The 26,975-nt window shown below is 45.0% G+C and overlaps 1 protein-coding gene across 1 annotated transcript in view; it reads left to right on the plus strand.

Moving 5' to 3' along the window:
• The window catches only part of LAMC2 (laminin subunit gamma 2), a 98,097-nt gene that overhangs the window by 64,218 nt on the left and 6,904 nt on the right, over positions 1–26,975 (plus strand). Inside the window, exons 15-22 of the mRNA XM_033917177.1 lie at positions 349–428; positions 11,132–11,269; positions 14,686–14,830; positions 16,100–16,249; positions 17,081–17,195; positions 20,893–21,092; positions 22,911–23,069; positions 23,207–23,306. Coding sequence (XP_033773068.1) covers positions 349–428; positions 11,132–11,269; positions 14,686–14,830; positions 16,100–16,249; positions 17,081–17,195; positions 20,893–21,092; positions 22,911–23,069; positions 23,207–23,306 — 1,087 coding nt within the window. The remainder of the gene's footprint in view (positions 1–348; positions 429–11,131; positions 11,270–14,685; positions 14,831–16,099; positions 16,250–17,080; positions 17,196–20,892; positions 21,093–22,910; positions 23,070–23,206; positions 23,307–26,975) is intronic.

A 26,975-nucleotide genomic window follows, 5' to 3' on the forward strand; every position in this document is an offset into this window, starting at 1 on the left:
GAAAAGTTCTTCACAGTTTGTTCAACTCTGTCTGGAATTGGAGTTGCTAAACTGGAAGCATTATAACACATGCCTCTGATCCTCCCCTGTCAGAATTACAGCCTCAGATTTCAGGGATCAGCAGGTTTTGATCTTTTGAGTTACTTAGTGTTGCTCTGGCCGAGCATTCCTAGTTGGTCCTCAGATGCTTAGCCTGGCATTTCAGTCCCCTCCCTTAGCACATAGATGTGTTTGCTTTTTTATGTTAATAATGACAGTATAATATAGTTAATGCTAAATGTTAATAGTGTAAAGATGGAAACAGCAAGAAGAATGTATTAATCGTTGCCTTTTTCTCTCTGTCCTTAGCATGTTCCTCCTTTGGATATTCCCAGTGGCCCAAATGCTTTCTTGAGCATGGCCCAAGATGCCCTGGGTTTGGCAAATAGGTGAGTAGCATTAAAGCATCACTTTTCTCACCTTCCCTGATATAATGACAATTTTTATGTTCAAAAATGTTTGACAATTTTCAGCAGGACAAAAACCCATACCCCCATAAGGTACCAGAAAGAGCCAAGTTCCCATGCAATAAATATCCAACAAACCCCAAAACCCTTTGAAAATTTGTCAAACGGCATTGTTTCATAGCAGCCACCTCCTCATACTTGCATACCAAACAGCATTCCACCAGGCACTCTCGGACAAATCGGAACTAGTCTTCTAGACAGACAAATTTTCCTGAAGTGCTAACCTCATTAATATATCAAATAGCTTAGCTTCAGCTTTACTCAAAATAGTAGGCAAGGCCACAGACCGCAAAACAGCAAGCTTTATCAAGTTTAAGTTTCAAGTTTATTTTTGATTTGATAAATCACTTATTTAAATTTACTAAGCGAGATACAACTTTGGTAGAAAAATATAAAAATACAGTTAAACATAATATTTACATATTAAAATAATGGGTTAGACCAGGGGTGCCCAATACGTCGATCGCGATCGACCGGTAGCTCAGGAAGGCAACGTGAGTCGATCACTAGACTCGTGTTGCCGTCCTGATCTACCGGGCCGATCAGCCTTCCTCTGTGTTCTCCCTAGGGCCTTTTAGCTGCTGCCGCCGCTGCTGCTGAACGTTAAAAAAAACCCCAGCTTGGAGATTTCAGCCCGTAGCGAACTTATGCTCCGGGCTCTAACGTGTGCGTGCCGGCTTCTCTTCTCTTCCCTCTGAAACCGTAAGTTATGTTCGGGGGAGGGGGGGGAGAAGGGAAGCCGGCACGCACATGTTGAGAACCCTGAAGCAAGCGTTCGCTGCGGGCTAAGGTGGGAGACAGGTTAGTGAAGCATTTCCTCTTCTTGCTGCCGGGTCCTGCCTACTTTCTGTTTCCGCGAAGGCAGGACCCGGCAGCATTTCCCCCAATAGGTCGATTGCGATGCTGGCCGGTCGAAGCAGGGAGAGCTTGGGGCGGGCGTCGGCTTTCAGGCCTGTTATTGGTGGCCTGTTATTACTGGTCCCCGTTATTACTGTTATTGGGCCTGTTATTACTGGTCCCCGATGGCAGTTTGGGTACTGGTCCCCGATGGCAGTGGCAGTGGCTTGGGGGAGGGCAGGGAGAAGAAAAGAAAAAGGGCAGGCAGGGAGACAGAAGGAAAGAAGAGAAACAGAAAAAAAGAAAGGGAGGCAGAGAGAAAGAAAGGGCAGGGAGAGAGGAAGGAAAAGTTGGGGGAAGGAATGAGGTGTGGAGGAGAGGAAGCATACAGGCTGAAAGAAAGATTGGATGCACAGTCAGAAGAAGAAAGTGCAACCAGAGACTCATGAAATCACCAGACAAGGTAGGAAAAATGATTTTATTTTAAATTTAGTGATCAAAATGTGTCTGAATTTATATCTGCTGTCTATATTTTACACTAAGGTCCCTTTTACTAAACTGCAAGAGGTTTTTAGCGCAGGGAGCCTATGAGCATCGAGAGCAGCGCTGGGCATTCAGCGCAGCTCCCTGCGCTAAAAACTGCTATCGTGGTTTAGTAAAAAGGGAGGGGGGTATATTTCTCTATTTTTGTATGGTTGTTACTGAGGTGACAGTGCATAGAGTCATCTGCTTTGACCTCTTTGAAAACCCCCGGAATAGGAATGATAATTAACATTTTCTATGCGTACAGTGTGCTTTGTGTTTTTTTTTTAATTTTTTTTAAATTTTATTGTTGGTAGATCATTTTGACTTAGTCATTTTAAAAGTAGCTCACAAGCCCAAAAAGTGTGGGGGCACCCCTGTGTTAGACCAACAGACTTACAGACTAATGGATACATAAGGTAAAAAAAAGGGAAGAACTACAATTCAATAATTTTAGAAGAGAACTATAAAAGGAAAGAAACGTTGGGGAAGGGGAAGTAAAAAGAAAGAAAGAGCTAAGATTAATTTTGAATTTAGTTTAAAGGTCATAAGCATCTTTAAAAAGAAAACTCTTTAAATTATTTTTAGAACGACTTAAATTATTTTCTTCTCTTATATATTGTGGTAAAGTATTCCATAGTTACGGGGCCATTATGGAGAACATTTCATTTTGTTGAGTTCCAATAACTTTCAGGGAAGGAACTACTATGAGCTTTTGATTAGTAGATCGAAGAAGGATAAGTAATTTATTTAATAAATTGAGGTTCGTTAGATGAGAGGGTTTTGAATACTAAGAGTAGAATTTTGAAAGTGATACGGTGGTTAACTGGGAGCCAATGAGATTTGATTAAAAAAAGGAGTGCCATGATCGTATTTTTTGCCATTATGAATCAATTTAACAGCAGTATTTTGAATTATTTGAAGACGTTTCTTTTCTTTTTGTGTAATATTTATTAATAAGGAATTACAATAGTCGAGTTTAGCAATAATTAAAGAGTGAATAAGTATATTTAATGATTTTGGCTCTAGAAATTTGGAAATCGAAATTTAAAGATAGCTTCAACTGTTCCCCCCCACAGACTCTCACAATAACGGCACGCAAGGACAGGGAAACAGCATATGCTGGAAAGTCTCCACATCCAGGTGACATGACCAACCCATGCCAGACCTCCCACTCGGGACACCTTATGTGACTGGCTTGTCCTAGAGGATCCCATACAAATAAATTCATTAAACCTGTAGCCGTTAATGTTATCAGGCCAGACTCCGTAGTTCCTTGAGCAAACTTCTCTAATGTAGATCAAAGAAATAAATAAACTCACAGTTCAGCTGTTCTCAAGGAATTTCTTCTATAGAATCTATACTCAACCAGCACAAAGCCAAGAGTGTGTATCACAGGCTCTCTGTTGACTGAGCTGTATCAGTATTTAGGCTAGCAAATTTAATCTAGATGGGGAACAAGGCCTTTCTAATACAATGGAGTCTGCTTTCTGCCCACCAGAGAAACAAGCAGGAGAAGGGGGACTCTGGGAGCTTCTCTTAAAGAAATACCCTCTGTTTACATATCTGAAAACAAATGAGTTAAGTGGCAAATACTTTGAGAGCCACATCAAAAGAACTTCCACATAAATCTTATAGTCCACATCTATCAAAGAAATACTACTACTTATCACTTATATAGCACTGAAAGGCATACGCAGCGCTGTACATTTTGACATTTATAGATGGTCCCTGCTCAAAAGAGCTTACAATCTAATTTGGACAGACAAGCATGACATATAGGGTTGGAGTTGCAGAACCCAAGCTGAGAGGAGTTAGGAGTCAAAAGCATTCTCAAAGAGGTGGACTTTTAACTGGTCCTTGAACACTGCCAGAGACGGAGCCCGCCACAGGGATTCAGGCAGCTTGTTCCAAGCATACGGTGCAACAAGGCAGAAGGGACAGAGTCTGGAGTTGGCAGCCAAAGAGAAGGGCACAAAAAGGAGGTTCTTACCAGCTGAGTGGAGCTCACGGGATGGGATCATAGGGGGAGATAAGTGAAGAGAGATAGTGAGGGGTCAATTGAGTGAGTGCATTTGTAGGTAAGTAAGAGGAGTTTGAATTGTATTCGGAAACAGATGTGAAGCCAATGAAGTGACTTTAGGAGAGGGGCCTCGGCTGATTGCCACCATCCAGGGTGACCTCCCAGCTTCGGCTTCGAGGGGTGGACCGCCCCCTCCTCCTCCTCCTCGCCGCACGACCTCGTTGCTCGGCGAGGAGGAGCGGCGAGCGGTGTCCGGGTCCTCGAGGAGGTCCTCTGTTAGTGCTGTGCCTCCTTTGGAACCGATTCCCTCGAGGAGGGCCTCCCTTAGTGATATGCCTCCCTTGGAGCCCATCCCCTCGAGGAAAGCCTCGTTTAGTGACCTGCCTCCCTTGGAACCGGTTACTCCGTCCCATGACTCAGTGTGGCGTCCACCTTCGGGGCCACCCAGTCCTGGGCATAGCAGGAAGCAGGACGAGTTCTTCCGAACCCCCTATCAAGCCTGGGCGTCGTCGGGGGAGGCGCCGACTCTTCCGCCTCTGCGATCGACGGCATCGAGTCCGATCTGCTCCTTGGAGGCGTCTGACCCAGTTTCTCACAGACGGGCTCGATCCCCTTCCAGGCATTGAGAGGGGCATCGATCAAGACATTCTTCGAAGCATTCCTCTCGGTCTCGCCTCAGAAGAAATTGCCTCGGTTGGGGTATGCTGCTTCGACTGGGTCTCCTCCTCCGGGCCCGGAGTTCGAGGACCCCGAGGTTTTCTACTTGTCCTGTTGCTCGCAGGCCTCTCTGGAGCCTGAAGCCTCTTCTTCTTCTAGTCCGTCTCGCAGACCGGCGACGGCGGATCAACTGTCCTTTTCATCGTTCCTCAGGCAGATGGCAGATGACATGGACATTACTCTCGATGCTGGGTCTTGATATTCCAAGGAGTACCTCGATACCATGCACTTGCCTTGTCCTCCGGCAGAGTCCTTGCGGCTTCCCCTGCACAAGCTCCTCGACCAGACCTTCATGCGATCCTTCGAGTCTCCTTACTCTATCCCTGCGGTCCCTGGCAAATTGGATGCGCGGTACCGCACGGTGCATCATAAAGGCTTCGAGGGTCCTCAGCTTTCTCACCAGTCCCTCCTGGTCGAATCCTCGCTCAAGCGGTCTCATCCTGGCCAGGTCTATGCTTCAGTGCCTCCGGGCCGCGAGGGCAGAACCATGGATAAGTTTGGTCGACGCATCTATCAGAATTCGATGATGACGTCTCGAGTCCTGAATTACAATTTCCACTTTGCAGCCTACTTGGAATTTTTTCTACCTGTGCTTCGGAAGTTCACACCATACATCGAGTCCCAGGCTAGGTTTGAGTTTGAGGAAGTGGTTGCTTCGCTGTCCCAACTTCGGCTTCAGTTGATGCAATCTGCCTATGATGCGTTCGAGCTCTCAGCCCGAGTGGCGGCCTGCTCAGTGGCGATGCGCCGGTTGGCCTGGTTGCGGACCATTGATATGGACCCGAATCTTCAGGACCGCCTGGCTGGGCGGATCTTTTTGACGAATCCATTGAGACTGTCACGAAGAAGTTGTCTGACCACGAAAAGTCCTTCCAATCTATCCTTCGGCCGAAGCCTAAGCCTCAGCAGTCTCGACCTTCTCGCCCGCTGTTGATTTATCAGCGGCGTTATCAGCCGAGGCAAACTCCACCTGCGAGGCAACCGGCGAAGCGACAGCCTCCCCAGAAGGGTCAGCCTAAGTCTCAGTCGCCTGCTGTCCCTAAGACCACTCAGCCTTTTTGACTGTCTCGTCGAGGGCATAACCAACCTCGTTCTGCCTCCCCCTGTTTTTCCCATCGGAGGGCGCCTCCATCATTTTTATCATCGCTGGGAGGCCATAACAACCGACCTCTGGGTCCTTACTATCATCAAGGAAGGATACTCTCTTCATTTCCTTCGGATCCCTCCGGACCACCCTCCAAGAGAGTATCCTTCCAACTTGACTCAGACCGCCCTTCTTCTTCAGGAAGCTCAGGCTTTGCTCCGGCTTTGTGCCGTGGAGCCGGTCCCGACGGACCAACTGAACCAGGGGTTTTACTCCCGGTACTTCCTTGTTCCGAAGAAGACTGGCGACCTGCGACCCATTTTGGACCTCAGGGTCCTCAACAAATTCCTAGTCAAAGAGAGGTTTTGCATGCTGACACTTGCTTCTCTCTACCCCCTCCTCGAGCAGAACGACTGGTTATGCTCTCTGGATCTCAAGGAGGCCTACACTCATATTCCCATTCATCCGGCCTCTCGCAAGTTCCTCAGATTTCGGGTGGGACATCTCCATCTGCAGTATCGAGTGCTTCCATTCGGCCTGTCTTCGTCCCCCAGAGTCTTCACCAAATGTCTGGTGGTGGTGGCCGTGGCCCTCCGGAACCAAGGTCTTCAGGTATTCCCCTACCTCGACGACTGGCTGATCAAGGCTCCCTCGGCCTCAGGGGTCATCTAAGCGACCCTGTCAACGATTCTGTTCCTGCAGAGTTTGGGATTCGAGATCAACTTTCCCAAGTCTCATCTACAGCCGACCCAGTCTCTTCCCTTCATCGGGGCTGTCCTGGATACCGTACGTCTCAGAGCATTCCTTCCTCCTCAGCGCATGGATGCTCTTCTTCATCTCTGCCAGTCTGTGTCTTCTCGCCAGACCACCTCAGCGAGACACATGATGGTCCTCCTGGGCCACATGGCCTCTACAGTTCATGTGACGCCGTTTGCCAGACTCCACCTCAGAATTCCTCAGTGGACCCTGGCATCTCAGTGGACTCAGGTGTCGGATCCGTTGACTCGACACATCACAGTCACTCCTGCTCTTCGGCAGTCTCTACTCTGGTGGATGACCTCTTCAAATCTATCCAGAGATTTGCTGTTTCATTCTCCTCCCCACCAGAAGGTTCTCACAACCGATTCCTCGACCTATGCCTGGGGAGCGCATCTGGATGGGCTTTGCACTCAGGGATTCTGGACCTGTGCGGACCGATTCCATCAAATCAATCTTCTGGAGCTCAGAGCCATCTTCAATGCTCTTCAAGCTTTTCAACATCTGCTTCACGACATGGTGGTCCTCATTCGCACCAACAATCAGGTCGCCATGTATTATGTCAATAAGCAGGGGGGCACGGGCTCGGCCTCCCTCTGCCAGGAAGCTCTCAGAGTCTGGGATTGGGCGGTTCGCCACAACGCCTTCCTCAAAGCTGTCTACATTCAGGGGAGGGACAATGTCTTGGCGGACAAACTGAGTCGTCTTCTCCAGCCTCACGAATGGACACTCCATTCCAAGCCCCTTCATCAGATCTTTGCTCAGTGGGGAACGCCTCAGATAGACCTCTTTGCGGCTCCCCACAATTTCAAGCTGCCTCAGTTTTGCTCCAGGATCTACGCTCCTCATCGCCTCGAGGCAGATGCTTTTCTGCTGGATTGGGGGAATCGCTTTCTGAATGCGTTTCCGCCATTCCCTCTCATTCAAAAGACTCTGGTCAAGCTGAAGTCCGACCATGCCACCATGATTCTGATAGCTCCTCGGTGGCCCAGGCAACCTTGGTTCAACCTTCTACTTCAACTCAGCAGCAGGGAACCGTACCTACTTCCAGTGTTTCCTTCACTGCTTACTCAGCATCAGGGGTCTCTGCTTCATCCCAACCTGCAGTCTCTCCACCTGACAGCTTGGTTCCTCTCAACGTAACTCCGCACCAGTTTTCCCAGGCGGTGAGGGATGTCTTGGAGGCTTCCAGGAAGCCTGCTACTCATCAATGCTACTCCCAAAAATGGACTAGATTTTCTTCATGGTGTATTTCCAATTCTAAGGAGCCTCAGCGAGCCTCCCTATCCTCTGTTTTGGACTATCTTTTACATCTGTCTCAGTCTGGTCTCAAGTCGACATCTATACGAGTCCACCTGAGTGCTACTGCGGCTTTCCATCAGCCTCTACAAGGGAAACCTCTCTCTTCTCATCCTGTGGTTTCCAGATTTATGAAAGGACTTTTTCATGTCAATCCTCCTCTCAAACCGCCTCCAGTGGTTTGGGATCTAAATGTTGTCCTTTCTCAGCTTATAAAACCTCCTTTTGAGCCTCTGAGCAAGGCTCCACTAAAGTTTCTCACTTGGAAAGTGGTTTTTCTGGTGGCCCTCACATCTGCTCGCAGGGTCAGTGAGCTTCAAGCCTTGGTGGCGGACCCACCTTTCACAGTATTCCATCATGACAAGGTGGTCCTCCGCACTCACCCGAAATTCCTGCCTAAAGTGGTCTCTGAATTTCACCTCAACCAATCCATTGTGCTTCCAGTGTTCTTTCCAAAGCCTCATTCTCATCCTGGAGAATCAGCTCTTCACACTCTGGACTGTAAGCGTGCTTTGGCTTTCTACTTGGATCGCACCAAACCACACAGGACTGCTCCTCAACTTTTCGTCTCCTTTGATCCAAACAAGTTGGGACGACCTGTATCGAAGCGCACCATCTCCAACTGGATGGCGGCTTGTATCTCTTTCTGCTATGCCCAGGCTGGATTACCCCTTCCCTGTAAGGTCACAGCCCATAAGGTCAGAGCAATGGCAGCCTCTGTAGCCTTCCTCAGATCGACACCGATTGAGGAGATTTGTAGGGCTGCCACTTGGTCCTCGGTTCATACGTTCACCTCTCATTATTGTCTGGATACTTTCTCCAGACGGGATGGGCAGTTTGGCCAAACTGTGTTACAAAATTTGTTCTCCTAAATTGCCAACTCTCCCTCCATCCCATTGAGGTTAGCTTGGAGGTCACCCACTAGTGAGAATACCTGCCTGCTTGTCCTGGGATAAAGCAATGTTACTTACCGTAACAGTTGTTATCCAGGGTCAGCAGGCAGCTATTCTCACGTCCCACCCACCTCCCCTGGGTTGGCTTCTCTGCTAGCTACCTGAACTGAGGAGACACGCCCGGACCATCGGGCGGGAAGGCACTGGCGCATGCGCGGTGCGGACATCTCGAAACTTCTGAGTTTCTTCAAGCAAGACATGCTTGCAAGATGTCCGTATCGGGGCTCTGTCGGATGACATCACCCACTAGTGAGAATAGCTGCCTGCTGTTCCTGGATAACAACTGTTACGGTAAGTAACATTGCTATCTGTGCGGTGAAGTGAAGGGGAGAGAGGAGTCAAAGATGACCCTGAGATCACGAGCAGACAAAACAGGAAGGATGAGAGTGCTGTTCACAGAGACAGCCTGTAATTCTCCACACGAGTAGGATCCTGTCCCAGCTTTGGAAGATTCGACAGTTTTAATACTGAATGAATCAGGGTTGGTGCCTTACTTTCTTTACAAAGTGGCTTTGTGGACTAGCCTAGTAACTCGGTGGCAAAGCTGCATACTGCCATGCAGGGGGACGTGAGTTTGATTTCACTCTCCAGGTCAGTCGGGATTCAGATAGCTATGGAGACAGTGTTCAGAGCACTAAAGGGGGAAGGAAGCCATAGTCACCAGGTAACCACAACACTTGGAGGGTAATTCTATGAGTGGGGGGCCTCCTTTCAAGCGCCCTGTTGCTGCCCGGTAACAGCCTATTCTATATTGGCATCAGGACACCCAGATTTCATTACAGAATACTAACGTAATCCAGTATATCTGCACCTTACATTTATGCAGCCAGGGTTATAGACCTCAGAAGCCCAAATAAACTGTGGTATAAGTTAGAATGTTCCTTAAAGTCCAGTACTATCTCATATAGGCGTTTATCATCTGGACTCTATATTGTTAACATCAGTAATAAATCTCAAAGGGAAGCCTCAGCCCCACCACTCCACCGCAAAGCCGCTTTTCAAATTGCGGGAAGCCTTACGTGGCGCCTCATCATTGGCTGTCACCTTCTTGATAGTAAACTTTTCTTTGTTCTGCTTTTGGAGTCGGGGGACCCTTGATACAGCAATGTATGCGAAACATGTTGGGTCAGACTCCTAGGTTTTGGCTGTGATATAAGCTAAGTACAAATGCACTATTTAAGCACTTTATATTTATATATATTTATTAGAGGAAATGCTATTATGCAACAAAAAAATTGAGATAATTTCACCACATAAAAAGCAGAACAAAGAAAAGTTTACTATCAAGAAGGTGACAGCCAATGATGAGGCGCCACGTAAGGCTTCCCGCAATTTGAAAGCGGCTTTGCGGTGGAGTGGTGGGGCTGAGGCTTCCCTTTGAGATGTATTACTGATGTTAACAATATAGAGTCCAGATGATAAACGCCTATAAGGGTTATAGACCTGGCATAACTGCAGGTGTCTGACTGCAAGTGTGTGTGTGTAACTTTCAGTATCGTGTAAGTGGCAGCCAGTCTGTGCCCCTTCCATGCTCCGCCCTCATGAATGCCCCCCCCTTACATGTTGTACCACTTACCTGCACCCGTACTCATATAAATGTGCATTTACCAGTGAAAGTGCTGGTATTCTCTGCATTTACATAGACAAATGGTGTATAAATGCAAGCATACAGTTATAGAAGTGTCCTTTTATTGGCTAGATTATAGTGGAAGGAGTCCTGGAGTATGGCCTCCAGTAAAAGATTGAAAGGAATACACTACAGTAATTAGGAAGAAGACATAAATTGAGGGAAAAAAATCCCTGGTAAACAAAGACTCATGGTGCTGTTCCCTAACCATAGGAAGCCCATAGAACAGGGGTGTCAAAGTCCCTCCTCGAGGGCCGCAATCCGGTCCGGTTTTCAGGATTATGCATGAGATCTATTAGCATACAATGAAAGCAGTGCATTCAAATAAATCTCATGCATATTCATTGGGGAAATCCTGAAAACCTGACTGGATTGCGGCCCTCGAGGAGGGACTTTGACACCCCCTGCCATAGAAGCAGGAGGAAACTGCCAGATCACTTTTCTAGTCTCTCACTTTATACTCTAATCTAATTCTTCCTGTTTGCACTTTGATTCTGTCTTTCATGTTCCCTCTGTTACCTTTTCTAACCTGTGTTGATCAATACTGTTTCTCTCTCATTCACATTTCATTTATATTTTAATTCTCTTTTCATACATCTTTCTTTTTTGCTCTTTCTCATCTCTTTCCTTGCATTTCCAAATTCTCTGTGATAGGTCTAGGCTCCATACTTTCTTCTCCCTATCTGACCCTTCAGCAGCCTCCCTGCCCCGGGTTTTCTGTTCCCATACAACTGAAGAAGAAAATGATTGTCGGAATCAAATGGCGCAAGCACCTTTCAGTACCAAAATCTTGTGTTTCCCTTCTAGCCATACCCAGGAAGCTGATTTGGTGGTACAGATGGCCAAGGCTGCACAAGATGATTCAAACCAAGCTCTACAGCTGCTGCGCACAGCCATGACTGGAGGCGGCAGCCTGGGGATCTCTGTCCAGGATCTTCTGGAAACGTAGGTGCACTCAAGACTTCTTAGAAAGCTTTGGTCTGTTGGGGCAGTGTTTCTCAACTTGGTTCTGGAGTTATTTGGCAATTGGGTTTTCAGGATGTCCACAATGAATATACATAAACTTGACTTGTATATACTGCCTCCATTTTATGCAAATGTCTTTCATGCATACTCTTTGTGGATATCCTGAAAAACCTGACTGGCAAGGGGGGTACTCCAGGACTGAGTTGAGAAATACTGGAAATATTGTGTTATGGTATCAAAGAAGGTGAGGTTTTAAGACAGGCAAGATGTTCTGACTCGTGAATGTCAACACTTAGGTTCTTGCACAGGATCAAAAAGTGGGTTTGTCTGTACAGGACTTAGGAGTGTCTGCCTGTGTTACTGTATAGGACTTTGGACACCATTGACTCCATGTATTGCATTGGTTCTGATTTAAACTACAATAATCCCGTGTTATAAAGAAATGCACTTCACACAATCAGTGGTGTAGCAAGGGTAGGAGGTGTCCAGGGCGGTGGCGCCCCTCGCTCCTTCCCTGCCTCCCCGCTGCACGTGTGCACCCTTTCCCCTGTACTCCTTTAACTTCCCTGACGCGAGCAGCATCTCCAACTTGCTTCTTGCGTCGGCCTCTGCTCTCCCTCTGATGTCACTTCCTGGTCCCATGACCAGATAGTGATGTCAGAGGGAGAGCTGAAGCTGGCGTAAGTAGCAAGTTGGAAATGCTGCTCACGCCGGTTAAGAACTAGAGGTATGGGGGTAAGAAGGGAAGGTGTACGCTTGGAGTGGAGGAGATGTGCTAGTGCCCCCACCAAGATAGCTCCTGGTGCGGTCTGACCCCCTTACTATGCTACAGCACACAATTTCACTATAACTGAATTTTCAAATTGGGATCTGGATTTGCCATCCAGAACTTGGAGACACGCTATAACAGAATGTGTCCTTCAATGCTTCCCATTCTTAGGAGCTTCTAGTAGAGAATGACACAATGGCAGTTACCCGCGGCTAGCTGCGGGTAACCTTCCGAAATGGTGGGGGGGGGGGGAGTGCTCACTGCTGGCACGGGAACAAGGCCATCCACCACCCCATGGAGTGGTGAATTGCCTTGTCCCCACAGTTAAAGGAGGGAAGGCGCACGGTCACTGATCGCGCGTGGCTCCCTCCCTCCCTCCGGCCAAGTCTATCTCCCTCCCCCTTACCTTCGCGGTGCTTTAGTAAAGAAACTTACTGAAGCCAGTGAAGCCTGCCTGCCTGCAGTCGCGTGTGTGTGGGCGGAAGCTTCTCCTCTGATACAATTTCGGTTGTGTCAGAGGAGAAGCTTCTGCCTACACACACGCAACTGCAGGCACAGATAGGCTTTGCCGGCTTTAGTAAATTTCTTTATCAAAGCGCCGCGAAGGTAAGGGGGAGGGAGGGAGATAGATTTGGTGGTAGGGAGGGAGGGGGCCACATGCGATTGGTGACCGCACACCTTCCCTCCCTTAAGTTTCTTTACTAACGCGCCACGATGGTAAGGGGGAGGGAGGGAGATTCTCGGGCCATTGAAGGGTGGTGAGGTGGTGAAAGGGAAAGGTGGATGCTGCGGGGCGGCGAAGGGGACAGTGGGGATAGGGCGGTGAAGGGGATGGTGGTCCGGTGATGGGGCTGTAAAGGGGACAGATTTTTTCCCCGTGTCATTCTCTAGCTTCTAGTAAGCTATTAAGAGTTGTCATACGGTTCATCACAGTCTCCCTCATCCTGTGGGACACAAGCAATGCGGAGGTCATGGAGATGTCTGCAGGATGTTTATTGTTCACAGGTTAAAGCAGAAACCCAAAAAAGTGAACAAAATATATTATCTAGAATTTTTGAAATTTTAAGCCGCTTTGAGTTTTTTTAGAGGACTGTCTGGGTGTCTAGGCGGTTTTTGAAAATATAGCATTTTGTTTGGGTTTAGTAGCTCAGGACTGCGTCTGGAGGGCGTCCAAGCATGCGTGTGATGTCAGCACATCACATCTGCGCATGCCAGGAGGCCCTCCAGTTGCGGCCCCAAGCTCACAGAAGGAGAGGAGGCGAGGTTTGTGTGAGGGCAGGGCTGAGGCGGAGCCATATGTCCTCTTTTTTGCATGACCAAATATGGTAACCTTATGAATATAATATGTAAACCACTTTGATTATAACCACAGAAAAGAGATATATCAAGCCCCTCTCCCCTTTTCAGAAGCTACTACAATATTTCGCTTAGTTCTCTGGAAATTTCTAGCACGAACATGTGACTTTCTGATAGGTGCAGGAACAGCAAGTTCATAGAAAGTCCACAACTGAAGCTTGGCACCAAACTGACTATCTGCTGAGTGAGAAGCCTCTTGGCTGTCAGGGCTGCATAGTCCAGCAATGGAAGCACTAACTTTTAATGAACTGATGAATTGTGCACAGCATAAAGAATTCAAAACAGCACAAACTACTGTTGAAATTCTCAAGATTTTACACAAATAATTATATAGGAACACATTTTCAGATTTTAGTGGACATTATTGGAAACAAATCTATATCCACATAACACAACCTCAAAAATATAGGATAACAAGTCCAAGTGCTACTCTCAAGGGAGAAAAGACCTCAGTGTCTAATAGGGAAAATCAAAGCAACCCATATAGACAGGCTAGTTGCAAATATCACTTGCAGCCAGCCGACACATCCTCGGTCAAAAACTCCCAAAAAGTTGAGGACACAATTTCACAGTGAATTTCAACAGTCTTAATTCTAAGTCTCAAAAAGTTTTCAAAAAAACACTTATCTGAAAATTGTTGTCTTCTGAATCAAATTGCAAACACAAGAACGTGATCCTGGAGCTTGGAAGCAGGAGAAAATCACTCCATAGGAGACAAACTCAGAGCATAGCATAATGCTAGTGGTGATATTTAGTAGCTGCTATGCTCTGAGTTTGTCTCCTATGGAGTGATTTTCTCCTACTTCCAAGCTCCAGGATCACGTTCTTGTGTTTGCAATTTGATTCAGAAGACAACAATTTTCAGATAAGTGTTTTTTTGAAAACTTTTTGAAACTTAGAATTAAGACTGTTGAAATTCACTGTGAAACTGTGTCCTCAACTTTTTGGGAGTTTTTGACCGAGGATGTGTCGGCTGGCTGCAAGTGATATTTGCAACTAGCCTGTCTATATGGGTTGCTTTGATTTTCCCTATTAGACACTGAGGTCTTTTCTCCCTTGAGAGTAACACTTGGACTTGTTATCCTATATTTTTGAGGTTGTGTTATGTGGATATAGATTTATTTAACAGCCTCCCTTGGGTCTATTTATTTTTTGGCATTATTGGAAACATACATTTTCCCCCTTTATATATAAAAATCTGTCTCTCTTTAGAATTTTTTTGTTGATTGCTGACATAGTTTTTTATTATGTATTTATTTTTTTCTTTTAGATTTAATGAAGCAAAGTCAACAGCTAGTACACTGGAGACAGAAGCTCTAGGACTGGCATCTGCTGCAGAAAGGGTTAATCGAGATAGCCTGCAAATGTTCCACTCCATGTCCCAGCTACCAGATGTAAATGCTGGCTCTTTACAGGTAAGGCCTCTGCTAATGCTGGTTTCACATGCACAAACTGTTTCACACAGTTCCTCTTCCTCTGGGAGATAAATAGCTTAGTGCTAGAAGTTTCTACTTTGGCTGTTGGGTGATCCAGAATCAGTCAGCATTGATAGAAAGTTATAGAGGACTGAGCTGTTTTGATGTCTGAGTAGTTAAATGACAGTTTTGTAGTTTGATTAGAATATATTGCATTTGCATTGAGTTTAATCTTGCTTGCAATTACCTATATTTGGCCAATTATTGCTAACCTTGATCCAACACAAGTTGAGAAACCCAGTAGAACTGAAGCCAGGTTCTAACAAATAATTTCTTCCGGACTTGAAAAATGCAGCAAACCCTTTGGTACACTTTAGCTAATCAATGCTCTGGATCAGCATTGATTAGCTAAAGTGTACCAGAGGGTTTGCTGCAGTGCAAGCAACTGCTTTCCCTCCATCTCAGAGCTCAAGAACCTCATGCCAATGGTTAGCCCAAATCCCCCAGGCCTTGTCAGACAGGAACTTCAAACCCAGCCTTTCACCCACCTTGTAATGCATTTTCAGAAGGAACCTACCTACCTACCTAACTACTGAAAATTGCCCCCAGGCAGCCTGTAAATGACTGAAAGGGTATAATAAAGTTTTTTTGAGGGTAATAAAATGTGTTTGGTCAGGTAAAAAGCATTGTGGAAAGATGGGTAGGTGAAAAAGGGTAATGTACAGTCCTCAACAGCATCACCTCTTTTGTTAATTTTGTTCTTTTAATTTTTTTGTTGAGGTTATCTATATCCCCCTTTCTCTAGGGTGGGGCTGAGTCAGTCCTGGCCTTATTCATTGCCTGCTTTGATTTCCCAGTTTCCAAGTTATAAAACAAAAATTATACAAGTCCATGCAAGGATTGGATTGAAAAATAGGACTGACTTAACCTCTCTGTACCAACTCAGAACTATGTGCTGAGCCTGGAACCAACTCAGCTCCATACCATTCCCTTAATTCTGCAAACCTGAGTGAACATGGTGCTGAAATGGTTTTCATCTCTCCTATATATAGTTGGTCCATTAATATATGCTCTCACACACCCAGCCTTGCATACTGAGGACTTATGTGTGCCTCCTCCTGTCTACTCTTGTGGGCCTGGCCCATACTAGCTCTAGGCCTGGAAAAGGGGGGTCCACCCTGATGGGGCAGTAGTTGGAGGATCCTTGCCACAGGCTGTTAGTGGATGTCAGGCTGGGGAAGTAACAGCTCTTCTGGGCTTCTATTTCAGGAGGATACAGATCGCATCAAGCAGAAGGCAGACTCTCTGACTTCCCTGGTAGATGGACATATGACTGATTACAGGAAACTGCAAGAGAATTTGGGAAACTGGGAAGAGGATGTGAAAAGTCTTTTCCATGATGGAGAAAGCAGGCGAGTGGTAAGTAACATCATGTGTTCCTCAACTATTGCTCTAAAAAGATATTATTCTGTTGCACACAGCTGGGATAGATGGAATTTATAGATAGATGTAAAATGTCCCTTACTGCAATATGAATTGTTATTCTAGTCGGGGATTGTAGAACACTTTTTGGTCAGAGGGTTGCCATACAAACTAATCTTTGGCCTGCTTTGGAACCAGGGAAGTAGCCAGAAGTTGATTTGAGAGGGAATAAGCATTTCCTCTGTCTCCTCCCCCCCCTTCTGCTGTTGCAGTGTTCCCTCACAATCATACCTTTGTTGGCAGGGATGCTCGAGCCCCATCAGTTGAAGTTTCATTGCAGGTGCTAAGAAGCAGGGAAGTAGGCAGGCTGCTCCAGCCTCTGATGCCATCACTTCTGTGTGTGTTCAGTTCAAATACATGAACTGAGCATGCGCAGAAGTGTCGGCATCAGCTGCTAGAGCACCCTGCCAACTTCTGTTGCTCAGGCAGGGAAACTCTTCAACTGGCAGGGCTTGAGACCCCCAATAGCCATACATTGGCTGCTACACTATTGGAGAGACCTGAGTTCAAAGTGTGTGTGTGGGGGGGGGAGTGCAAGGCCTCAAAGGGCCCTTCATGTGGCTATACCACTGCTTGAAACTCTGTAGTTGCTGATGCTTTGTTGGCCAACTGTTGGTGGGGCCATGGCACCACTGGCTCACACCATTCTACTGCCTATAATTCTACTATTTTGTTACAAAGCTACATCTTGAAATGTTCTGTAACCCAGGACTAAAACGTCTGCTGAAAAGTTGAGTTCTCTCTCAGATATTTCTCCCTCTTATACAGCTTGCAGATCAGTTGATGTCTCGGGCCAACCTTGCCAAGAATAGAGCTCTGCAAGCCCTGAGTACTGGAAATGCCACTTTCTATGAAGTGGAAAACATCTTGAAGCATTTACGAGGTAAGTGCCTTGGGTGGAAGAAGCCTAATTGTATAAGAGATTTGTGCAACTTAAAAAGAGGGCTGGAGTCACAGAGCTCTCCAGAGTCTAGCCCAGGGGTGGGCAACTCCGGTCTTTGAGGGCCAGAATCCAGTTGGGTTTTCAGGATTTCCCCAATGAATATGCATGAGATCTATTTGCATGCATTGCTTTCAATGCATATTCATTGGGGAAATCCTGAAAACCCGACTGGATTACAGCCCTCGAGGATCAGAGTTGCCCACCCCTGGTCTAGCCTAATGGGGTTTAAATGTCAACAATCACCAGTACCGTCAACAAACTTCCGTCTAACTTATGGTGTAACATCATACACTCGCTTCCAAAACATACAGACTCCAACACTTGTTCTACTACTGTTTTGCTTCTCTCATTTCTTCCCCTTTTACTATTTTCTCTAGCTTTTCTCTCTCTCTCTCTTTTTTCTCCACCTCGGTGTTGTGCCACTTTCTAGAAAATGGAGAATTTGCTTTCTGTGTATCTTGGTTTCAAATTTCCCTCACACAGCTCCAAGGAATGACCTTCAAGGCTCATACTAGGCTCATTCCCCTCTTCAAGGTGAGAAAAAGATGCAGAGGGCAACCACAGCAGACACAGAGGACACACAAGCAACAGGCAAGGGGAAGGGGTAAACCGTGGACCTTATGGACCTCGCGGATCTAAAACCACACGTCCTTAAAAATCTGAGGTCCATGCCACTTGTAGTTTCTGGCCATATGTGTTCTTCCCTAAATGTTTCTTTTCTTTCTTTAAAGATTGTAGTTCATCCCCCTTGCCTTTTGTACCAGTTTGTATTAGAATGTATATAATTTGTATACAATGTCTTGTTTTGTCCTCCCCTTTTTAAAAAAAATTGTTATTCGCATTGAAATATATGATATTACATAGATAACAAATCTTAATAAACTTGAAACTTAATGCTTTTCCCTCCCTATGCTGAGACTAGCAGCAAAACTTTTGCCCTGAGGTCTGTGCCACTTTTAGTCTCAGCACAAGGAGGGAAAAGCATTAGGATCTGTCAGCAACTAAAATGTCATAGAGGTCTGTCAGAGCCAGAGGCTAAAAGTGGTGCGGACCTCAGATTTTTAAGGATGTGCATTGTGCAGTTTAGATCCGTGAGGTCAGATGCACTGCAGACCTTTGCACACATTTTTAACCCCCCCCCCAAACCCAGCTATTTGCTATCCAGTGTCATATCGTGGGGGCTCTCAAAATCAGTGCGGAGGGAGAGAGCAAAAGTCACGGTGCGCCTCCTCCCTCCTTAGCCATTAGGGAAGGCAGATCTGGGGGCCTGAGCTGCAGGGAAAGCGGTGGAATAAGGGTCTGGGTAAAACAAGCTAAAAGGCGGGTTTGTCAATGCACGGACCTCAGATTTTTAAGGAAATGAGGTTTTAAATCCGCGAGGTCCGTAAGGTCCATGAGATCCGCGTTTTACACCTTCCCACAGGCAAGCAAGAAGAGCAAGCTTAAAATCAGGCGAGGGACCTCACAGTAACACCAAGGACGCTATATAAGGAACTAGGGAGAAGACATTTCAGACAGCAGACCAGCAAGCGGACGGCAATGGAAGCAGCAGACAGAAGCAGGATGTTGAGCTACCCAGTTTTCTGCACTGTTTGCCATATGTATGACTACCTCCCCTCTAGGAGGTGGTCTTATGTATGCACGATGCAAGGAACTGGAGGGCCTGAAAAAACAAGTTAAACTTCTGCAAGGCAGAATACAGGAGCTAGAAGCACTTTGAGCAGTGGAGGAGGAGGACAGAGACACAGAAAACTCCAAGACAGAGGAAACCATTGAGGAAGAAGTCTGGGAGTTAGAGAAGTTCATTGAGGAGGCATATAGGGAGGCCTTGGAAAATCACCAGCAACAGTGGAACTGCCAAGATACATCCACAGTGAGGAAGGATCACCTGGAGGACAAGCACAAGAAAGAAATGGGTGACACAGCAGTGACACCTGGAAACAGGTGGAGGGAACCCACAGGAAGATGAGTCCGGTCAAGCCAACGCCAGGTTGAGGGAAGATGGAAATACACAGAGGACACGGACATACGGCTGGAGAGACAAGAGAAGACAGAGAGGACAGCAATCGTAGGGGGGGGGGGGGGGAACTCCATCATCAGACAAGTCAACAGCCACATAGTGGGAGGAAGACAGGATCGGCTAGTGACCTTCCTACCGGGAGCCAAGATAGAAGATATAGCAAGCCGCATCGACAGGATCATCGACAGCATGCAAGAGGAAGATACGGAGGTGATAATCCGTGTGGGGACTAAAAATGTGAGCAACAGGAACTACAGCAGGGAAGTACTGAAGGACCAGTTCCGGATGCTAGGAAGGACACTGAAGACCAGAACGCTGAAGGTAGCATTCTTGGAGATCCTGCCAGTACCCAGGGCCGATGAGAAGAGGCAGATGGAGCTGCAAGCAGTCAACGCGTGGATGAGGCGCTGGTGTGAGGAAAAAGGATTCCACTTTGTGTGCAACTGGACGACATTCTAGGGGAAGAGCAAGCTATTCATGAAGGATGGACTCCACCTCAGCAGAGATGGAATGAGGCTCCTTGCAAGCAACATCAAGAGAGAAATTGAGAAGATTTTAAACTAGGAAGAAAGGGAAAGCCGACAGTCGAGCAAGAGTCGATGGTTTGGGAACCGGTATACCCAGAAGATACCATGCAAGAAGATAGCGGGGAAGACTCACCGGATCATAGGCAAGACAGAAATCCTGATGGATTGAAAGGGACACAAGAGGGAAAGAAATGCAAGAAAGTAATAGGCCTCAAACTCAAGTGTATGTACACGAACACAAGGAGCCTACAGAATAAGATGGGGGAATTGGAAGCTATGGCACAAAAAGATAACCATGACATCATCGGCATCATGGAAACATGGTGGAACGAGGAAAATGTCTGGGACACTGTGCTACCAGGATACAAGCTATACCGCAGAGACAGAGTGGGTCAGAAAGGTGGGGGAATTGCCCTATACGTCAAAGAGGGAATTGAGTCTACTGGAGAGAACACCCTGGAAATGAAAAATAAGTTAGAGTCTCTATGGGTCAAAATTCTGAGAACAAATGGAATGGAAACGAAGATTGGCATCTACTACCGACCCCCAGGGCAGTCTGAAGAAATTGATGGAGAAATGCCGGATGAGATTAAACGCAACTGCAAGGGAGGCAACGCAGTTATCGTGGGTGACTTCAGTTATCTGGGGATAGACTGGAACCTAGGTACCTCTTGCTGTGGTAGGGAGACCAAGTTCCTGGATGCTGTAGGCGATTGCTTCCTGGAACAACTTGTCAAGGAAAATACGAGAGGAAATGTGATTCTGGACTTAATTCTAAATGGACTACGAGGACCAGTGCAAAGTGTAGAAGTACATGCTGCCAGTTAAAGAGTGAGGCCATTTGGGGTTTTATTTTTGAAGGTAGAAATAAACAATGGGGTACTATGCAAATCTCTCATGAATATTCATTGTGGATATCCTGAAAACCTGACTTGCTGGGTTTCGGAACCACTGGTCTAAGAGATCCTTGTATTTAGTAGCATGCTTCCTTCTTTCTTCCTTACACTTGGTCTATTTTTTGGTCTGTAAGGCTCTCCTTTCTCTTTTTATTGGAGCTTGATATTCATGCAATATCTTCTTCTTTTTACAGGTTTTAACCTGGAGGTGGATGACGGGAAAGCAAAGGCTGAAGACGCTATACACCGATTACCAGAAATAAGGCGCAGGGTAGATGCCGCCAATGCAACAACCCTAGAGGCTGAACGGGCTCTGGGCTCTGCTGCCGCTGATGTGCAAGAAGCCAACAGGATGGCAAACGAGGCCCAGGACATCAGTAGTGAAATTGGGCTGGTGAGCACAGTGGAGAGGGACCTTTCAGTTCAATTTTCTTATTCATTATATTGAATAGAACATAAAAGCAACATTAATATCAACAAAACCAGAACCATATTGTCTAAATTATTAATACACAGCACTTAAGATGTCTACCTAGCAAAACTATGATGTAAACATGAGGGAATGATACCTAACGCAAAATTGACCCAGAAGAAAGGGAAATTAAAGCATTCGGTTTGTAAAGATACCGCCACATCTTCGCTTGCCACCATTTTGTGTGATTCTGGATGTGGCTGTTTCAGCCTTCACTGAGTTATTGGCTGCTCCATGGGGAGATTCAGTATGTGGCAGGAAGAAATTATAGTTGCAAATACAAGATGTCACACAGGATTCTTGGCATTTCCAAGTCTAAGCGGCCATCTTTATTGAGAGGATTTTACAGTGAAACAGTGGGAAAATATCTGGGGCAGAGAGATGGGGAAAGAAAAGGAACCAAGATCCTTTCTCAATCAACATTAAGGATGTTGATGTTACTGATACTGTTGCACTGGGGCTTTCAGTATAGTAGTGAAGTTACATTCACTCTAAACTCTACACACTAGAATGACAATGAACAGTATATTTAATTTGATCCTGGAAATAACTAATTCTGCCCATTAGTTCATCTAGGATCAAAATTATAAAAAGTAAGTTTGTCCCCAAAATTCCATTTAAAGTAGGAGAACAGAGCAGGACATGAACCCAGATTAATCCAACTGACTGATTAATTTGAGAAATTGACAGGAATAGAAGTGGTTGGTTGTATAAACAGTATTGGTGGCCTGGCTGCCTTTCTTCATAATCAGCCGAGCTTTGACTTCTTCACACTAATGGCTGATGGCTCTGATTAGGGGGGAAACTGAGTCACAAGGTGAGAAAGACTTAACTCAGTCTGAGGTGGTCTTGGGCTGTAAAATAGCGACTGGCACTGCCATGAACAGAAAATTCCTGTCACTGTCACAGCAGAGGTGCTGCCAGAGAGAGGAGGCAGCCTGAGCATCATTGATCATCTCAATCTGGCATTTTGAGGACTGGATTTAAGGCTTTTCGGAATAATGAACAGCATTAATGAATGCAAATTATGGACATAGCAAAGTGACCTTTTACATATAAGCAGAGACGACAAATCTCATTAACACACTTCCATATGCAGAATTGCAAGGGGGCCCCCATCTCTTTCAATCTCCAGAATCCAGCAAATTCCCCCCCACCACCACCAAAAACAAACCCATCAGAAAAATATACAGCTTAGTTCGCAGTTACCATTTCAAACCTATAGCTTTAAATTTCCACGTTAGTACAGTACTTCTACAATGGAAAAAATTCAAATGGATATTTATCATTAGTAATATTATTTTATAATTTTTTAATCTATTTCTTTCCTATCAGTTAAAGGAGTTCCTTTCTAGATGTCCTTAATTTTTAAAATTTGTACACCACTTAGAAAGCATGCTGGTTTGGAGTTATATCAAAAATTGAACAAACTTGATATTCTGCTGCTAACCCAGGAGACTCACTCAAGGCTTTCGTCGCACCAAAACCTTTTGCCCTACCCTCTGGTGATCCTTGAGACAATAGATTCATCTGCAAAATCATGAAAAAGGTTTATTCTTACTAGAAATAAGGGACATGTGGATGGCAGCATGCACCCCCCCCCCCCCAGATCCCAGCAGGAAAAGCCCCCAGGTCTACTGTGAAATTGCTCTTTCCCACGAGTTTCCTTTCCTTTCAAGATCATTGATTTGACCTTTTGCAGCAGCTGGTTTTGATAACTTGTCTTTCCTTCTCCTACAGGGTGCTGAGAGATTGAACTTGGAAGTGAATGGCACAGCAGACGGGGTGCTGACATTGGAGAGGGCTGTGGCTGGTTTGCTGAGAAAGGCAGGAGAAGCAGAGGGAGTATTAGAAAGTAAATTGTTGGCAGCGACGGGGGACACTGCAGCAGTGCAGATGGTAAAGAGTTCCTCTGCTTCTTGTCTCTCCTGGCACAGAATGGAAAACTTGACAATAACAAGGATTTTCTTCCCTATGCTCTGACCTTCCTGTTTTCTATCATTGGAGTTTAAAACAAATCACTTTCTTATCTTCAGATCTTTAACGATGCTCAAAGTGCTGACAGTGGAGCCCGCAATGCCAAGACCGCTGTTGAAGAAACTCTGAGTGCCCTGAATAAGGTCCTGATTCAAATGGGTATGTCATAGTAATGTGGGATCTGGGTATCTGGGGCTCCTGTCTTTAGTGGCCTTCTGGTTTCAGAGTCTGTCAATCCTAGGCTGGGCTGCAGAAATGTCAAGTCTCTGTCTGCACAGGAGGGAAGTGTCTTGAATTTGTGTTTGCCCATTTTCTTGGATAGATATATGAAGGAACCAAGTCTTGGTGTGACCACGCTCTGGTAACTGACAGTTTACAGGCAAAATCAATGACAGAATGTTTATTTGAAAATACCATTATTGATTTCAACCTCTGCACATATATATAATAGTGGATACACTCTCCTTATGTTGCATTCCTTATTTTTTTTATAATCTTTATTAAATTATCCAACTACAATTGTACATACAAACAATTCATGTATATATAATATTACAAGAAATGCACAATAAACTTACATATAGTAATAAGTAATTATTTTCCCCCAACCTAATAATCAAGAAAATAAATACCCACAAGAAACTATCTATTATTGATTATATGATAAGAAAGGGTGGGAAGGGTGGGAGATAAGAGCATATTATTTGTACCATTGATGATTATTAAGTGTTATATTTATTGTTATTTTGTTTGGATATATTTTTACACTTATTGTAAATTTGAAAATGAATAAAGAATTAAAAAAAAAAAAAAGAAACTATCTAAAAATTCCCCAATACAATTCCAGTACAAACCCCTCCCCCCTCCCCCTCCTTCCCCTGGATGTGTATGTTTAATTCCCTCCTCCTTCAGAACCCCTACCCATTTTGAGAAAGCTTCTTTCACTTTTCAGTCAAACACTCCCCCACCCTCTCCATAAATTTCCTTATCAAATCAAATCCTACTTTTATATTAAAGCATAGATGACAAATGATAGCATTTAAATTATACCTCTAAATCAGTGGTCTCAAACACGCGGCCCGGGGGCCACATGCGGCCTGCCAGGAACTATTTTGAGGCCCTTGGTATATGTATCATAATCACAAAAATAAAATAAAACAGTTTTTTGATCATATGCCTCTTTAACTATAAATTACAATATTATTATTAAGACTTAGCCAAAAGGAAAGATTTATAAACTATAAAGAGTTTTACCTCATGCAAAATTGTAATTTCTTTAATAAGACAGTAACTATTATTTCTGAGGCCCTCCAAGTACCTACAAATCCAAAATGTGGCCCTGCAAAGGATTTGAATTTGAGACCACTGCTCTAAATCATTCAGAATTGCAGATCAAAGTCTTATCTGTAGTGCAGTAACAAAAGATATCCATAATTTTAGAAACCGTCTTTGCACTAGTTGTGCTCGAAACATTACTGATTGCTTCTTCATACATTGCATATGATTCGTCCACTGAGTCGAGGCTGGCTGAGTGGCATGCATCCACTGCTGCAGTATGCGTCGTTTAGAAATAAGAGAAGATTTATGCAAGAAAAGACCTGAGGCCCTGCTTTATGATACCGGAGTCCATGCTTTATGATACAGATCACTCAAGTAAAACCATACAGCAATCCAAAAGCACTGAATATGTTAACAGCCCCACACATAATGTTTATAGGAAGCTTCTAATAACCACACTTCAGGCAAGTCCCATCTGAAGGGAGACCCATCTTTTTTGCTCTGGAAGGATGAATATACGTACATAAGCATCGAGAATTTATAGCGGAGTTCCTGCAACAACATACTTTCTGCCAATTTTGACGTCAAATACAAACTACTCAAAAACTTCTCAATGTTATGGTAACCAAAGTCTGCAATCCAAAGGGCCACCACTCTATGCAACAAATGGAGCCCCTGTGTGTTATCAGACCCCCATAAAGTCTATCTAACAGACCCTTTGTTACCACTTGTACAGGCTAATGATCATGAAAACTAGACTCAATAAAGTCCTGTTTCTTATTCTCCAAACTAGCAATAACAAAAAAGGCAGACCTAGTCACATCAGGGTTCATTGAGGGGACGCTCAGGAACACAGGCTATGCACACCACACAAACCACATACAATCTAATGTGAATAATATCAAAATAAAGGGTGCTCTCAGTGTGAACCACCAGCGATAGGAGTCCAGCTCCAACACTTCACTTCTGGGTAGAGGTGGTAAGCCCCCGCCCGTACACCATCATAATGGTGTATTTTTTGGTTGCATTTTTCGGGGGGTTCGGCTGGCAGGGTTCGTTCAGGGGTCGCTCAGGTTACATTGGTTTACTCACCTGTTGATTTACTCACCTGTTGACTTATTGGTTTAATTGGTGGATATTTTCACTTTGATTTTCAGCATACTCAGGGTGCTCTATGATGGTGTGCCGGCGGGGGCTTACCACCTCTACCCAGAAGTGAAGTGTTGGAGCTGGACTCCTATCGCTGGTGGTTCACACTGAGAGCACCCTTTATTTTGATATTATTCACATTAGATTGTATGTGGTTTGTGTGGTGTGCATAGCCTGTGTTCCTGAGCGTCCCCTCAATGAACCCTGATGTGACTAGGTCCTGCCATTTTTGTTATTGCTAGTTTAGGGTTTTGGGCAGTGTTGGAGTGTATTTTTTGCGTCTTATTCTCCAAAAGCAATTGTACATAATGTTTGAGTTGGAGATATGAGTACCAATCTTGCAATTTGAAAGTATAAGTATACTGCAAAGTTTCATAAGATATAAAAGTCACCTCATCTTCCCCTTCCTCCAAAAAATGATTGATCGTAGTTGGTCCCTGATCAGACCAATTATGAAATCTGCCGCCTGTGCATCCTAGTGGAAAATCTGCATTACCCACAAGAACAATGGGCATGAAGTTTAAAATGTTTATGAAAATTTATCCACGCCCATCTGGCAGATTTTAACCAAGGGATGTCACTTCAAGGCAGGGGACAATTTATCTGATTTTGCATGTGTTATACGTTTAAATCAAATGCAAATCAGCAGCCAAATATTTTCCATTCAAGGTCACAAGATATTGAAGTTTGAAACATCCAGTTTCTTACGGTTCTTAAATGACAAGCAAAACCCATACCATCCTCTCTTTTAGATAATTGTAACTGTTGCAGAGAAGCCCTTGGTTTTTTAAAGCCTCATAAAAATGTCCTGACATTATTCCACTGCTTCAAATCCACTGGGCAAAGAATCACCAGTACGTGTTGCCAGGGCCGCCATCAGAAATTTCTGGGCCCCCCACGCACCCCTTCCCCCCCGACCCCCCCCTTCTTACATGGGCCGAATACACACATACTTTTCTGCTAATGCTCCATCTAAGCCAGTCCCTTAAAATCTTCTCACGTCCATTGGGTGATTTGGCATAGAGGAGATATTCATAAAAAGAACGTCCGTCAAGATCTTTACTCATAGACTGTGCCATTTGCTTTAAATCATCTTCCATCATTAATCCAAATTGCACAATTCTTTCTCTGTCTTTGTCCTGAATGACATCTGGCCACATTGCTGGATCCTTCCAGTCAACAAATTTATGAGCAGGCGCGGAAAACGCATTTTTAAACAAATGTAGTTTATCCTTGTACTCCTTATGTAATTTTAATCATCTATGGATATGGTTGTATGTTTATTGTTCAAATGGTTTTATTTATTTCCCCAAATTTATTTTTGTTATACGCATTGAAAATATTTGATATTGCGTTTAAATCAAAATCTCAATAAACTTGAAACTTGAAACGAGTGCCCGT

This window comes from Geotrypetes seraphini, chromosome 12 (genome assembly GCF_902459505.1).
Source record: "Geotrypetes seraphini chromosome 12, aGeoSer1.1, whole genome shotgun sequence".
Lineage (NCBI taxonomy): Eukaryota > Metazoa > Chordata > Amphibia > Gymnophiona > Dermophiidae > Geotrypetes > Geotrypetes seraphini.